Source organism: Podarcis melisellensis, assembly GCF_964234715.1.
Source record: "Podarcis melisellensis genome assembly, chromosome: 14".
Classification (NCBI taxonomy): domain Eukaryota; kingdom Metazoa; phylum Chordata; class Lepidosauria; order Squamata; family Lacertidae; genus Podarcis; species Podarcis melisellensis.
Window position 1 is genome coordinate 9,859,277 of NC_138546.1, and position 14,549 is coordinate 9,873,825.

The 14,549-nt window shown below is 43.1% G+C and overlaps 1 protein-coding gene across 5 annotated transcripts in view; it reads left to right on the plus strand.

Moving 5' to 3' along the window:
• Positions 1 to 11,333, plus strand: part of EEF2K (eukaryotic elongation factor 2 kinase) — a 46,460-nt gene extending 35,127 nt beyond the window's left edge. For 4 of the 5 annotated variants that reach the window (XM_081889159.1, XM_081889161.1, XM_081889162.1 and 1 more), the window contains 5 exons: positions 1,620 to 1,754; positions 3,136 to 3,324; positions 5,217 to 5,341; positions 5,881 to 6,059; positions 7,109 to 11,333. In XM_081889159.1, the coding sequence (XP_081745285.1) occupies positions 1,620 to 1,754; positions 3,136 to 3,324; positions 5,217 to 5,341; positions 5,881 to 6,059; positions 7,109 to 7,218 (738 nt within the window). In that variant the 3' untranslated portion in view covers positions 7,219 to 11,333. The remainder of the gene's footprint in view (positions 1 to 1,619; positions 1,755 to 3,135; positions 3,325 to 5,216; positions 5,342 to 5,880; positions 6,060 to 7,108) is intronic. The other variant, XM_081889163.1, reaches the window with a different exon arrangement.
• The last annotated feature ends 3,216 nt before the right edge of the window (positions 11,334 to 14,549 follow it).

The following is a 14,549-nucleotide window of genomic DNA, read 5'->3' on the forward strand; positions in this document are numbered from 1 at the left end:
TGTTGCTGCTCTGTCCACACTATTTGAATGTTTCTCTACAAAAGGCTCCAGATCTTGGAGTACGCAAAAGTCTCTCATTACTGCTGCTCTTTTTCTTCTATATTTCCTTCTATTTTTATTGTTAATTCAAATGAAACTTCTTTTGATGCGTTCATTCATTCATCCTTACTCATGATTTTCAACAGCAATTTTTTAAAAAACCCACCAGCTCATTCTAAACAAAAAGAAAGATAAGCTAGTTGAAGCTTAGGGTTGCCATATTTCAAAAAGTATATTTCCTGACACCCGCAAAGTTGGATTCATTTGTTTTTAACTGCCAGAAGAATTGTGAACAACTTAAAATGGCTGAAAATAGGCATTTGCAATTCATTGGCGGAAGTTTCCAGGCATATGTACTGATGGGGACAGATGGACACATTGAAATTACCATGTTATTGCCAAGCCGCAGTCTGAGACTTAAAGAGAACAGCATGCTGTTATCTAGCCTGCCTGTGCCTGCTATCTGCATCATTTCAAGAGAGATTGTTTCAATTGTTACTGTCCTGTTCCTATTTTCCTCAACCTGGTTCCCTTCAGGTGCTTTTGACTGCAGTTTCCACCAGCCCTAGGCAGCATGGCCTTCAATGGTGGCAGTTGTATTCCAAAACATCCAGGGGGCGGGAACGTTGGGGGAAGGCTGATCTGAGGGCTTAAGCATGTTTTCCCCCCAAAAAGATTTCTACATGATGCATTTCCTGCATTGCAGGGTCTTGGACTAGAAAGATGACACTTGGGATCTCTTCCTGGAAATGGTTCCTTGCCTTTCAGGCTGCTGTGGTTTTAAGGCGATTGTTTATTCCAATTATTATCATTTATTTCTCACTATTCCTGACCCACCTGAGTTCTAGTCGGTTTTCACTAGGGACCGAGCCTTTAATGAGGCAAACCCTGCATTCTAGAACTCCCTGCCAGTGAAGTTTTTCAGGAACCATCCCTCCCATCCTTTAGACATCTTTTGAAAGCGTTTTTGTGTGCAGACAGGCATTTATAACATTTTTTCTTTTAACCAATCAGTATATTTTTAATGCTGTTGAACCGCCCTGAGATCTATGGATGAAGGGCAGTAGACAAATCAACAACAATAAAAATAGAGATGATTATTTATTGATTTATTTTTTTAGTGATTCTTAATGGCTCTTTTGTTGATACTATCCTTGTACATAACCTTGCAATACTTTTATGCAAGTGTGGGCTATGGATTCAGAAAGAAGAAGGACCACAAAGATGTCTGGGGTACCGGTGGCGAAAGCTTCTAAGGACACTTTCCAGGCATCTGGTTGTGTAATGCAGCATTAAACCAGGAGTTTGTGGGTGTGACCTGCCTGTTCTCCAAAGTTGCTAGAAATTCTGGTTGCGGGCAGAGAGTTAGGTGTTGATGTTGTTTTCACCCCTTTGCTGCTGTCACATTTCTGTTTTGAAAAGCCCAACTATAAAGGTTTGCTGATCAAAATTCATGGCACAAGAGGGATCTATCGGTTGGCGCTGTTTGTTTAGACAGGGCAGCACGCGCCCTCTCTTTTTCCTTTTCTTTTTCTTTTTACGTTTCAAACTCAAGTCACGATGCATTCACCCTGTTCTAGGTCAGTGTGGAGAAATGGAATCTCTACAACGCTTCCAGAGTTCATATTCACAGACCCTCCTGTGTGGCGGTGGAAGTGCAGAGACTCAATGCCTTGGAGCTTGAGAAGAAAATTGGGAAGTCCATCCTTGGGAAGGTTTGATCACCACACAGTCTCTTGCATCTGGCAGGCACCAAGTATCACCTGAGCCCCGATGGCTCACTCTGCAGAAAGAACGAGGGTTTTCACATAAATTGCTTGTCTCCTTAAGTAAAGAGGACCAGCCTGGTTCTAGGGCCAGAAAAAAGGAATAAACTTGTAATCTGTGCATCAACTAATACTTAATTTTCCATTGACAATGCATTTAAACTTACTGGGTGACTATGGAGTTGTCAGCGTTGCCAGGGATAGGACAATTTAGATTAGAGAAAGGGCATCAGAGAAAGGAGTTAAACACCTCCCTCTTAGAGGTCTCAGTGAGACTAAAGATTAGTAAAGCAAAACAAAAAAAAAGTTTATTTTGGCCTTACTACTCAGGGATGAGCCGCTGATATTTCCTCAGGGGCAGCAAATGGCTAGGAGATTTATTTTTCCCCTGGGAAGTGCTTCATAGTACTGTATTTTTTGCTCTATAAGACTCACTTTTTCCCTCCTAAAAAGTAAGGGGAAATGTGTGTGCATCTTATGGAGCGAATGCAGGCTGCGCAGCTATCCCAGAAGCCAGAACAGCAAGAGGGATTGCTGCTTTCACTGCGCAGTGATCCCTCTTGCTGTTCTGGCTTCTGAGATTCAGAATATATTTTCTTGTTTTCCTCCTCCAAAAACTAGGTGCGTCTTGTGGTCTGGTGCGTCTTATAGAGCGAAAATACTGTATTTTTGAGGAGGCTTAGTATTGGCACCCGGCACCCCTGGGCAGCTGTTCATCCATATTACAGCCTTTTGAGGACTGCATCCAGGGGGAGCAAGAGGATCTGTGCAGGGCACCAACAATGAAGCCGTGTCTGTCCGTACAGCCTCAGTTGCAGTGCAGAAGTGACTTTGAAAGCATTCAAAATGTGCTGTTCCTTCCTCTGGTTAGCATGGGTGTTCCTCTGAGACAAGCTAAATACATGGTGGCGTTAGGTGAGATAGAGCATGCATTTGGTGACCACTCCACACACCACTCTTTTCTCCAGCTTGAATAGGAGGGAGGGGGGAAATAGTATCCCAGGCAGTACTAAGATTGTCCTGTGAATCCACTTCCAGGAATTTACCTTGCTGGCTTTTAAGGTTAAGATATTGCTTCAGGGTTTCACGGAACAATGCCCAGTGTTCTAGGTGTGGCGGCATTGCTAACACTAAGCATGGTATGGATGTGCTCAGCCCCCTAGATGGGAGACCACTATCAGTTCCATGTAAGAGCAGACGTAACATACATAATCATAAAACGATTCCTTGAAAACATTTTGCAGAACTGAGCAGGCCATCGGGTTATTCTTCATTGGGTCATCTTCCTTTCTGATTTCCTCCGTTCTCTTGATGTCTCTCTGTCTCACAGGTGCACTTGGCCATGGTTCGTTATCACGAAGCGGGCCGTTTCTGTGAGAAAGACCAGGAGTGGGATGAGGAATCGGCCATTTTTCACCTGGAGCATGCAGCTGACTGTGGAGAGCTGGAAGCCATTGTTGGCTTAGGGCTCATGTACTCCCAGCTGCCCCATCACATTCTCTCTGAGGTCACACTAGAGGTAAGCAAGGCAGTGCTTAAAGTTGCCAAAACCTGGAGAGGAAACGGGGCTCCTGCATGACTATTCCCACACCTCTGGATTCGTGTTTGAACACAGAAACAAGTCAGGGATGTTGGCTATTGTAGCAGCGGGTTTTCGTAGCAGGGGATTGAACCAGATCACCTTTGGGGACGCTTCTGACTCTTGTGAATCACATTTGTCTGTACACCTTGAAATGTGAAGTGTTAATGAGACCAACACACGTACTGTGGTACATTTGAGTGAAAGAATGAATTTTATTATTACGGTTGCAGACCAGTTCTGCCTCACTTACAATATCAGGAAAATCATAAAAGACAACAGGAATACATTGAATTGCAACTGGGTATAACAGAGACAATTCAGATCTAGTGACAGTTAAAAATATGTATTAAATCCTGATCACTAAAATATAACCTAAAATTATCATTTAAAACCTTAATCATTTTGGTAGTACAGCTTGTTCCCCAAGTTTTATCCAGTCGCACAGAATTTGGCCACCCTTAGCGTGATCTCGAGATCATTGTCCTCTACCAGGAGTTTTAGATATTGAAGTTCAGACCCATTTAGAGATTTTTGTATAACAGGAGTGATAAATACCAAGCGTATATCCCCGTAGAAACAGCAGCGTAAAAAGACATGAGAGACAGTTTCTACCTTCATCAAGCTGCAGGGACAGACTCGTTCCATGTATGGTTTACCCTCGAATCTGCCCTGTAATAAGGCAGATGGCAGCACGTTGAATCTAGCGAGGGTAAATTACCGTCTGTGGTACATTTGGGTAATTTTAGAGGATCTAAAGAGGGGAGGGGCTCTTTAGATGCTAATGTATCGTACTACATTTATTTCAAAATATTGTTGAGGGGACCCTTTTGCTCGTTCAGTTGAGCTGGGCTCTGGATGTTGTTCCGGAGCCTGACCTTGGCATTGCTGCTGCCCATGTATCTTACAAATACTGTTGCTGAGCCCTGATTTGCTGCCCGGGAGGCAGTTTGCTTTGCATAGTGTGTGGAAGGCTCCCTGTCCCCTCAAATGGGAATGATACCAACATCCTTTTGTTAGCTGTCACATTCAGCATTCCACAAATGCAGCGTCTCTTCCTGGCAACCTGATACCCAGCTGCAGTACAGTAAGACAGAACACCTCTCCCCCCCCATCTCTTATTTATCTGTGGTATGCACAGAGGATATTTGGTGAGGTGGGGGTTGAGCTGGGAAGAGGGCTTGTGGGGAGGAGCTAAGAGTAAGAAACTGGTTGAGCTATTCCCTGAGCCTTCTGCACATTCCTACCACTCCAGGGTGGCGAAAACTTTATGGGCTCCTGACCTTACAGGTCCTGCAGTTGCCCACTCTGTCCCTCCACCACCCATCCATTCCATATCTTTAATTAAGATGATAATACACAATGTTCCAAGGAATGCGGGTGGCGCTTTGGGTTAAACCACAGAGCCTAGGACTTGCCGATCAAAAGGTCAGCTGTTTGAATCCCCACGACAGGGTGAGCTCCTATTCCTCGGTCCCAGCTCCTGCCAACCTAGCAGTTCAAAAGCACGTCAACGTGCAGGTAGATAAATAGGTACCGCTCCGGCGGGAAGGTAAACTGCATTTCTGTGCACTGCTCTGGTTCGCCAGAAGCAGCTTAGTCATGCTGGCCACATGACCTGGAAGCTGTATGCCGGCTCCCTCGGCCAATAAAGCGAGATGAGCGCCGCAACCCCAGAGTCGGCCACGACTTGACCTAATGGTCAGGCGTCCCTTTACCTTTACCTTACACAATGTTCCAGTAGATTAAGATCCCATACAAAAATCTCTTGACAATAGTTGCCAATATGGCAACTGTGATAATTGATCGTTATCCTCTTTTTGCTTTTACAGGACATCAAGGAAAATAGAAGCAAAGGGTTTGATTATTTACGCAGAGCATCAGAAGCAGGAGACCGTCCTTCCATGATTCTTGTTGCTAGAGCATTTGATACAGGCATGAACCTTCCTCCTGACAGGTACTATTTTGTTAAGGGCCTCTGACAAGTGGCAGGTGTGTGTGTGTGTGTGTGTGTTGATTCTTAAATCACTTTAGGAATTGTAGCTTTATAAGGGGAATAGTGATCTCCTAACAACTCTCAGCATCCTTAACAAACTATAGATCCCATCATTCTTTGCGGGAAGCCATGACAGTTTAAAGTGGTACCATAGTGCTTTAAATGTATACTGCCATTTCTTTTCTCATTCTCTCATTCTGCCACGTTTTTCTCCTTTTGGCCACCACTTCTTTTCCCTCTCTCTTATTGCCACCTTCCTCCCTTTCTCTCTGTGCCATCTCCGTTTTAACCCACATGAAAGAGGCCGAAGCCTGCATGAAATTAGGGCACTTTCCTGTGGCCAGATTGCCCACCCTTGTTGCAGAGTTTGGCAGATCGAATAACAAGACTCAGCAGGATGCAAGATCAAATCTTTAAGCAGCTCCAAATGTATATTTCCAACCCCCCAAAAAAATTATCCTTGGAGTTTTCCATGATTGATTTGTTGTTTAATTACTCAGGTGCCGGGACTGGAAGGAAGCCATACATTGGTACAATTCGGCATTGAACATGACAGATTACGACGAAGGAGGGGAATACGATGGGACCCAGGATGAGCCCCGGTATCTACTCCTAGCAAGGGAAGCCGAGATGTTGATGACTGGAGGGTTTCATCTAGACAAGGACCCACAGAGATCAGGTACAATGTTGGCTTTCTTTTTTTCTTTATCTGTGTATGTCTTAATCTTTATAAGCTGCCTTGAATCCAATTGTTCGAGACTTAAACTTCCCTGAATTCTGCAGTGCAGTTCTCCAGTGAAGGAATGTGTACAAAAATGCATATACTGGGGGAATGTTTGCATAGAAATGCACATTTCAGTGAAAATAATATACAAAAAAGCTTTCGTATTTGTTTTGTAAAAATGTGTGTGTTAGGCAAAATTGCATGCATGTGAACATTAGCAGAAATTTGCATTAATTTGCATTCATTCAAATTTCAAGAGGATTTTTGTTAAAATCATGAACTGATGTGGAAACGGGGAGAAGTAAACTTAGGATTGAAAAAAATGAAAAACAAGAGACAACCCGTAACTGACAGATCCATGCATTCCTATTTGGAGCTGCCTTTCATGTGATCCTTCATCCTGTTTTCTTTAAAAATAATAATTTTATAATAGTGCAGAAGGAACATTAAAACAAACAAACTGATATAAACACGCAAAACATTCCAAAGATCACATTGAGAAAAGGAATACACAGGTGAACCACACATCCTCATTACACACTTTGAAAAGTATACATTTATAAATGCCAAATGTGTAGCATCAATTGCAACAGTGAAGTTAACAACAACCTTCTTTAAACCTTGGAGAAATTCTGGGACGTGATATCTAAATAAAGAAAATCTAGAGTATTGAGATAACATAACTCTCCAAAAAGAAAAGTGAATAGGAGGTTCTTCTGGTGAGGAATTAATGAAAGAAATGGAAGCTACTCATCTTAAAATTTATCTCTGCTACAGTTGTCTCTGACTACTCAGCAATGTTGTGTTAGTTTGCCTACAAGTGCAACCTTCCAAAGCCTATCATACCAGTTTTGCATAGTTAACAAATGATGGCTTCTCCATAAGAGTGGGATCTCCACCTAGGCTCCTTCCAGGAAACACATTATTAATGACTTAAATTGACAGATCCATCCATCTCTTAACTGGAGACATCCTTCATGTGATTCTCCATCCATTTTTCTTAGGTGAGCTGTTTACTGAAGCTGCGGAAGCTGCTATGCAAGCCATGAAGGGGAGATTGGCCAACCAGTACTACCAGAAAGCAGAAGAGGCCTGGGCCATGATGGAGGAATGAAACTTGAACCAAGGCTGTTTCCGTGTGTGTGTGTGTGTGTGTGTGTGTGTGTGTGTGCGCGCGCATATCAATATAGATGCTTTTTTAAAAGACTCTTATTTTGTGCAAGGTGCATGGGGGTGGGAGGAAATTTAAAAAAAGGTTTTTTTATGTGGTGTTAACTGATAATTGTGTTTTTCATATGACGATTTTTCTAACTCTGTTGGAACAGAAATACAAAGCAGGAGTGGTGAAATGTACTGTTACTGACATTCAGAGATGCAATATCAGTTGCTGTCGATAATTTTGTACAAATGGTCCAACCAGGGAAGCCTGTCTCTTCATTTGGAAGAAATAAAGCAGACATCCACTTTTATGGTAGGCACAATAGAAAGTTGCTTCATGTTTTACTTCCCTCTTCTATCTCTGCCTCCCTCTATTAGGAAATGCAGATATTTTTTGCATTTGGGTCTCTTTTGTTAGAAATGCATGCTTGTTATTGGTTCAAGATTTGATCCTCCAGTCTAGGATATAATAGATGTGAGGAACTGGGGATGGTGGACCTTCTATCCCCACAGTTCTTGACTCTATGGTGATGGGCAGGAAGGCAGTCTGGAACCTCCTTCCTTTGAACTTGGAAGAAGCTGTAAATTAGGAATACATCCAAGGGTGTTATTTTCTTCATTGTACAACCACTGTTGCCTATTAATCATGGAGCCAGGATGGTGGTAGACTCCTTGTTCTGTTGCCACAGGGAGCAAACCTTTCCCAATTTCCTGCAGTCTGCTGATTTTGTCCCCCCCCCCCTGCTCAAGCTTTTAAAATTCTTTGAAAAGAAAAACCCTGAGAAGTGATTCTCTCCAATCTCATCCTGTTCTGTGGTTTAGGAGCCAATTTAAATATTCAAGAGGTGCGTGAGGAACAGTCCTCTTACAGAAATGTTCCACCTCAGTGTTTACATTTGAAAGTGCTGTGTAAGTCTCCCTGCAAACTGAGCTAGAAGCTTTCAGCCCGATTCATAATCCTTTCATGACTTTGAAGAGTAAGGAGATTATGATGTGATGTTTTGATCAATCAGGCAAATTATATTCTACATTTTGTTTTGAGGAAATGCAGCCTTGTGAGAGAGAACCTGTACCATATGCCTTTCTGTATGTTTGAATAAGTTCTTAATGAACAATGGAAAGAAACCGAAGAACAGGAAGGAGGAACAAAATTCTGCTCATGACATGTTGTTGCCAGGTTGTTGTTTTTGTTCATTGTAATAACTCATCTATCCTGAGAAAGGGACCTGTTAAACATGGAATCCTGGGGTTTCATGTCTTAGTGCAATTTAACATGATGGCTTTCTTGACTCTCAGCCTTTACATTAAAACTGGGATACTGTTCAAGTCAAGCTGTCCAAAAAACCAAACTTTGATGGCAGGTGTCGCCAAATAATCCTTGGAGGTATACAGTGCAGAAAAGAACTGATGCCTCCTTATATTCCTCAATTGGCCTTCCAGCACAGATGACAAGGACAACAAAATAAAATAGATATAAATCAAGGGTGGGAAACCTTTTCAGATCAACCGCTTCCATTTCTTCATGGGTGTCTGCATGGCAGTGCTGGGCAGGGCCAGAGGTGAAAGTGGGCGTAGCAACAGGTGTGACACTTACCTGTTGTACAGGAGAATACATTTCAGCCACAAAAATTCCAGCTATATACATAGACACACACACCCCAAACACATTTCTCCATCCAGGCAAACAAGGCACATATTATCACAGATGAAGGACACATTCCAACAAGGCAGAAGCACTAAATGATGTGGAGAAGAACATGAGGTGGGTTTATCCGGGGGGGGGGGGGGACACAGCATGGGGAGAATTCAGAAGACCAGGCAAAGCAATCCAGATGGTCACATTTGGCCCCTAGCTCCAAGATTCCCCACTCCGGGTGTAAATGAATGCAACAGTAGCAAATAAGGTGCTGTTTTTGCATATCCTGATGGAAATGAAAGTGTACGGACATTAGAGCCCTTTCAGAGGAATTGCTTTTCTGCAATTAGCTGGAAGTGAAAAGGAGATCCAGTATAGCAATTAATAAGCACTATTATTGTATAGCAATGTCCTTCTCCATAGTCGAAGAGCCATCTAATGTTTACGGTACTCACAAGTGAGTCTCTTTTCAGCAAAATGCCTTCTGCAGTGTTAATTAAAAGCTCCTCACAGGTTTAGCCCATCTTATTGCTTCATGTTCAGTGAACAGGAATTAGTAATGAATTTCCCCTTTAATCAGCTTCTCTGGGAGTGAGCTTCAATTAATAGTTTCTCCTATTTTGTGTGTGATTTTTATAGCATAATAGCACTTTAATATCAATGAGATCACTTTGCTATGTTAGCTACCACTGCCACCCTTCACAGAACACACCTGGCTAAATGAGGAGCAATTGGGGTACAGTTCGTTACTAATCCACCAGTTGTGCTGAACAGGATATGATAAAACAGGCAGAGCCTGTACAACTTCCAGTTAAATGCACATTTGTCCTTAAAATGCATTGCTTGTGCACACTTGGACAGGTTATTTTATTAGTAATATATAGCTCGAAAACAGTAAATACAATGAACTCCCCGTGAAAAAGTAAGTGAAGAAGGGATGGCTATTTCAGAGAAAAGTTTGGAAGCAACCAAAAATGATCTTAATGTCTCCAAGATTGCAATTTTATATGGGCTTTCTTGGAAGTAAACCCCACTGAACTTGGAGGGATTTACTTCCCAGTAAGTGGGTGGCGCTGTGGTCTAAACCACAGAGCCTAGGGCTTGCCGATCAGAAGGTTGGCAGTTTGAATCCCCGTGACAGAGTGAGCTCCCGTTGTTCGGTCCCAGCTCCTGCCAACCTAGCAGTTCGAAACCACGTCAAAGTGCAAGTAGATAAATAGGTACCGCTCCGGCGGGAAGGTAAACGGTGTTTCCATGCGTTGCTCTGGTTTGCCAGAAGCAGCTTGGTCATGCTGGCCACATGGCCCAGAAGCTGTCTGCGGACGAATGCCGGCTCCCTCGGCCTATAGAGCGAGATGAGCACGCAACCCCAGAGTCGTCCGCGACTGGACCTAACGGTCAGGGGTACCTTTACCTTTACCTTTAAGCATAGATAGGATTGGTTTGCAACAACTTTTCTGACATCACTCTGCAATACAGTCCTTGCTTGTTTGTCTATGCAAATAATGGTTTTGTGCTTTCTTCCATGGTAGCATCACTTTTTCCTGCCCGCTTTATTATCATTAGTGACATCTCCATTCCCAGTGAAGTTCTCAGAGGCCTCTAGCCTAATTCTGAATTTTGATGGTGAATCTCTATCTAGACTTCAAACTACATGCTTTAATGTTCATGCATTTATTTATTTTTTTAAAAAAACACCTATATATAGAAAACTAGATATCAGGGAGAAGGCTAGAACTAGGACCTAGCATCTAGATTTCTACAGTCAGAGTAATTTTTTATTTTGTATAGAGGAGCACTCAGTCATGTGATTCCCCCACCTGCAATCCAAAGTTGTAGACTCCTGACTGCATCTACTGCATGTAACTATTGGGCCTCTGGCTCTCCATTCCTTAAGAAAACATTTGTGACAGCCAGACTTTCAGTTAAGTAGCAGACTGTTAATCATTAGTTAATTAACTTTGTCGCCTTTGTACCAAGCCACTCAAGAGATGAAAGCAATTTCTAATAACATCTGCTACTTCACTGCAGAAACAGAAGACCTATTAGTAAGTTCCCTACAATGTTCATTCATCTCAGATTTTCATGACGCACCTTAATTTGCCATGTCCACTCTCTTTGGAGATTTCACTTGTTTCCTGATTTACTAACCTAAAAATCCTGAAATCACCTTCCAGCTGCCACCAGCACTTCGCTTTTGAGATGTTCTCCTTCTGGGTTTGATCTTTCGGGCATATTCCACAGCAAGAATTGCTGGAGGGTACTTGATAGTTACGGACAAGTACTCAGAACTTGTTAAAGATTTTGCTGAGCTTTGTTGCAAAGGATAAGAAGCTTGAGTTCCTGTATCATGTTTACATTGCCTGACGGAAAGGAAGAAGCACAAAAATGTTGTGATAGGTACATTTTCAATAAATTTATGAAGAAGAATCTTATCCAAAGCTTGTGTCTTTATTTCGGGACTCTTGTGTCAGGAATGTCAACTTCATTATTGATCTGGTGTCTAATTGCATATACACAATAAAAACCATATAAGGATTTGAAATTACCGATCATCAGCTGACTATTACAGAAAATATTTTTATTGTCTGCATGATGGTATGGAAATGTTTTCAGCAAACATTTAAAGGTGAATATGGAAGATGCCTGCTGTTTCACTTAACTGGAAGAGCATTCTACAAGACTGGGCCAAAGAAATGAAAGGTTGATGTTGCCAAATGAGCCTCATCAACTCAAAAGAAAAATCAGTGATGCTCCTGCAGATTATCTTGATGGCTGTGCTGGGACATTTGGGTTCAGATGGTGCCTAACGTACTTCTCTCATTCAGGGTTTTGTAATAATAATAATAATTTATTATTTATACCCCGCCCATCTGGCTGGGCCTCCCCAGCCACTCTGGGCAGCTTCCATAAAAACCAAAGATACAGTAAAATATCACACGTTAAAAACTTCCCTGAACAGGGCTGCCTTAAGATGTCTTCTGAATGTCAGGTAGTTGTTTATCGCTTTGACATCTGCTGGAAGAGCGTTCCACAGGGTGGGCGCCACTACCGAGAAAGCCCTCTGCCTGGTTCCCTGTAGCTTTGCTTCTCGCAATGAGGGAACCGCCAGAAGGCCCTCGGCGCTGGACCTCAGCGTCCGGGCAGAATGATGGGGGTGGAGACGCTCCTTCAGGTATACTGGACCGAGGCCGTTTAGGGCTTTAAAGGTCAGCACCAACACTTTGAATTGTGCTCGGAAACATACTGGGAGCCAATGTAGGTCTTTCAAGACCGGTGTTATATGGTCTCGGCGGCCGCTCCCAGTCACCAGTCTAGCTGCCGCATTCTGGATTAGTTGTAGTTTCCGAGTCACCTTCAAAGGTAGCCCCACGTAGAGTGCATTGCAGTAGTCCAAGCGGGAGATAACCAGAGCATGCACCACTCTGGCGAGACAGTCCGCAGGCAGATAGGGTCTCAGCCTACGTACCAGATGGAGCTGGTAAACAGCTGCCCTGGACACAGATTTGACCTGTGCCTCCATGGACAGCTGTGAGTCCAAAATGACTCCCAGGCTGCGCACCTGGTCCTTCAGGGGCACAGTTACCCCATTCAGGACCAGGGAATCCTCCACACCTTCCCGCCTCCTGTCCCCCAGAAACAGTACTTCTGTCTTGTCAGGATTCAACCTCAATCTGCTAGCCGCCATCCATCCTCCAACCGCCTCCAGACACTCACATAGGACCTTCACTGTCCTCACTGGTTCTGATTTAAAAGAGAGGTAGAGCTGGGTATCATCCGCATACTGATGAACACCCAGCCCAAACCTCCTGATGATCTATCCCAGCGGCTGCATGTAAATGTTGAAAAGCATGGGGGAAAGGACAGAACCCTGAGGCACCCCACAAGTGAGAGCCCAGAGGTCTGAGCACTCATCCCCCCCCACCACTTTCTGAACACGGCCCAGGAGGAAACCTTGAACCTTGCTTGGGGGTAAATGGATAGCCTTGTAAACCTTGAACCTTGCTTGGGGGTAAATGGATAGCCACTATAGATGTTTCCACAAAGGTGTTGGCCATGTGCCTCCATCAGCGCTCTGGCTTCCACATTTTGCACCAGCTAGAGCTGCTGGACCAGGTCGAAGGGCAGCCCCATGTAGAGTGCATGGCAGTGCGATGCTCATGCCCTCTGTGGGTTTCCCACAGGAATCCGGTTGGCTTTTGTGAGAAGAGAATGCTGGACTCACCAGTCCGTTGCATTGCACCAGCAGGATGCTATTTCATTCATTCAAGTTAGTATATTTCTAATCTGCCAGTTTCTGGGCAGGATACAATACAGTTAAAAACCACACTTGGTGACCTGGGCTTGGACAGGACATTGTTGTGGGGTGGCTAAGAGTTGGGGAGAAGTTAGATTAAGGCAAACGCACCAAATCCATGCTTTCCAAAACAACACAAACTAAAACGGCCATCCTTTGAAGTCTGCACTTCAATGCAGTTCTCCAGCCAAATAATGTGTACAAAAATGTTTATACTGGAGTAAAGTGTCCATAAAAATGCATATAAGTAATGTACAAAAGTGCATTGTATTAGGGGAAATTCCTTTGCCAAAAATTGAATATATGAGAAGAAATTAGCACTAACGTTTGCATTTTCATGTGAACTTTTAAAAATTGTAAACTTACATGGAAATGTGGAGAACTGAAAACCGTAAAAATGAGAGAGAACAAAACTGGCAGTTTAACCCATCCTTAAGGTCCCCTAAAAGGCCCTGTCATGGGTCTCTGCCAACTGGCCTCACCTGTTGTTGTATGTGTATAATGCCCCATAATTCCAGGATTCGGGAAAGAAACACTTCTGACCGTTCCAACCTAGTTTGTCATCTCGCCTATCATAAGCTTGAGCAATAAATGCAAGTCACTATCTGCTACTTCACTGCAGAAACAGAAGACCTATTAGTAAGTTCCCTACAATGTTCATTCATCTCAGATTTTCATTATGCACCTTAATTTGCCATGTCCACTCTCTTTGGAGATTTCACTTGCAGCATGCATTTTCATTTGTCAACCCTTCACCAAATCAAATGAACTGGGCTGCCACAGGGCTGAAAGCACTTTATGAAGAAAACATGATCTTCATGCTTCGAGTCATAGAATTGTAGAGTTGGAAGGGACCCCAAGGGTCATCTAGACCAACCCCCAGCAATGTAGAAATCTCAACTAAAGCAATCATGACAAATGGCATGTACCCAGATGAAATGCACCCAGAATCTTTTACAATTTTATAGAAATTAACATTTTAAAATTGTGTGAGAACTCTGGAGATTATTTATTAGACTTTTAAAGCCATGGGAAATTTGGGCAGCACCCTAGTAACAAAACTTCATAATCGTAGTCTATCGAAAGCCTGGGGAAAACGTTAAAGTCTTTTACCTGGTGCTGAAAATATGTCAACAAAGGCACTAGGCACACACTGCTGTAAGATTATAGCTCAAAAAACCCTTTTCACCTGGCATTGAACCAATGGAATTAATTCTTTGTTCAGAACTCATACATTTCTGCTGTCTCATGGCCCAGAAGTCATGTTTTCTCAGTATTTTTGCACAACACCAGGCCACAATATCTTTCCTCAATGTTCTGAAAGTCTGCTAACCTTGCCGTTTTATTTTTTCTG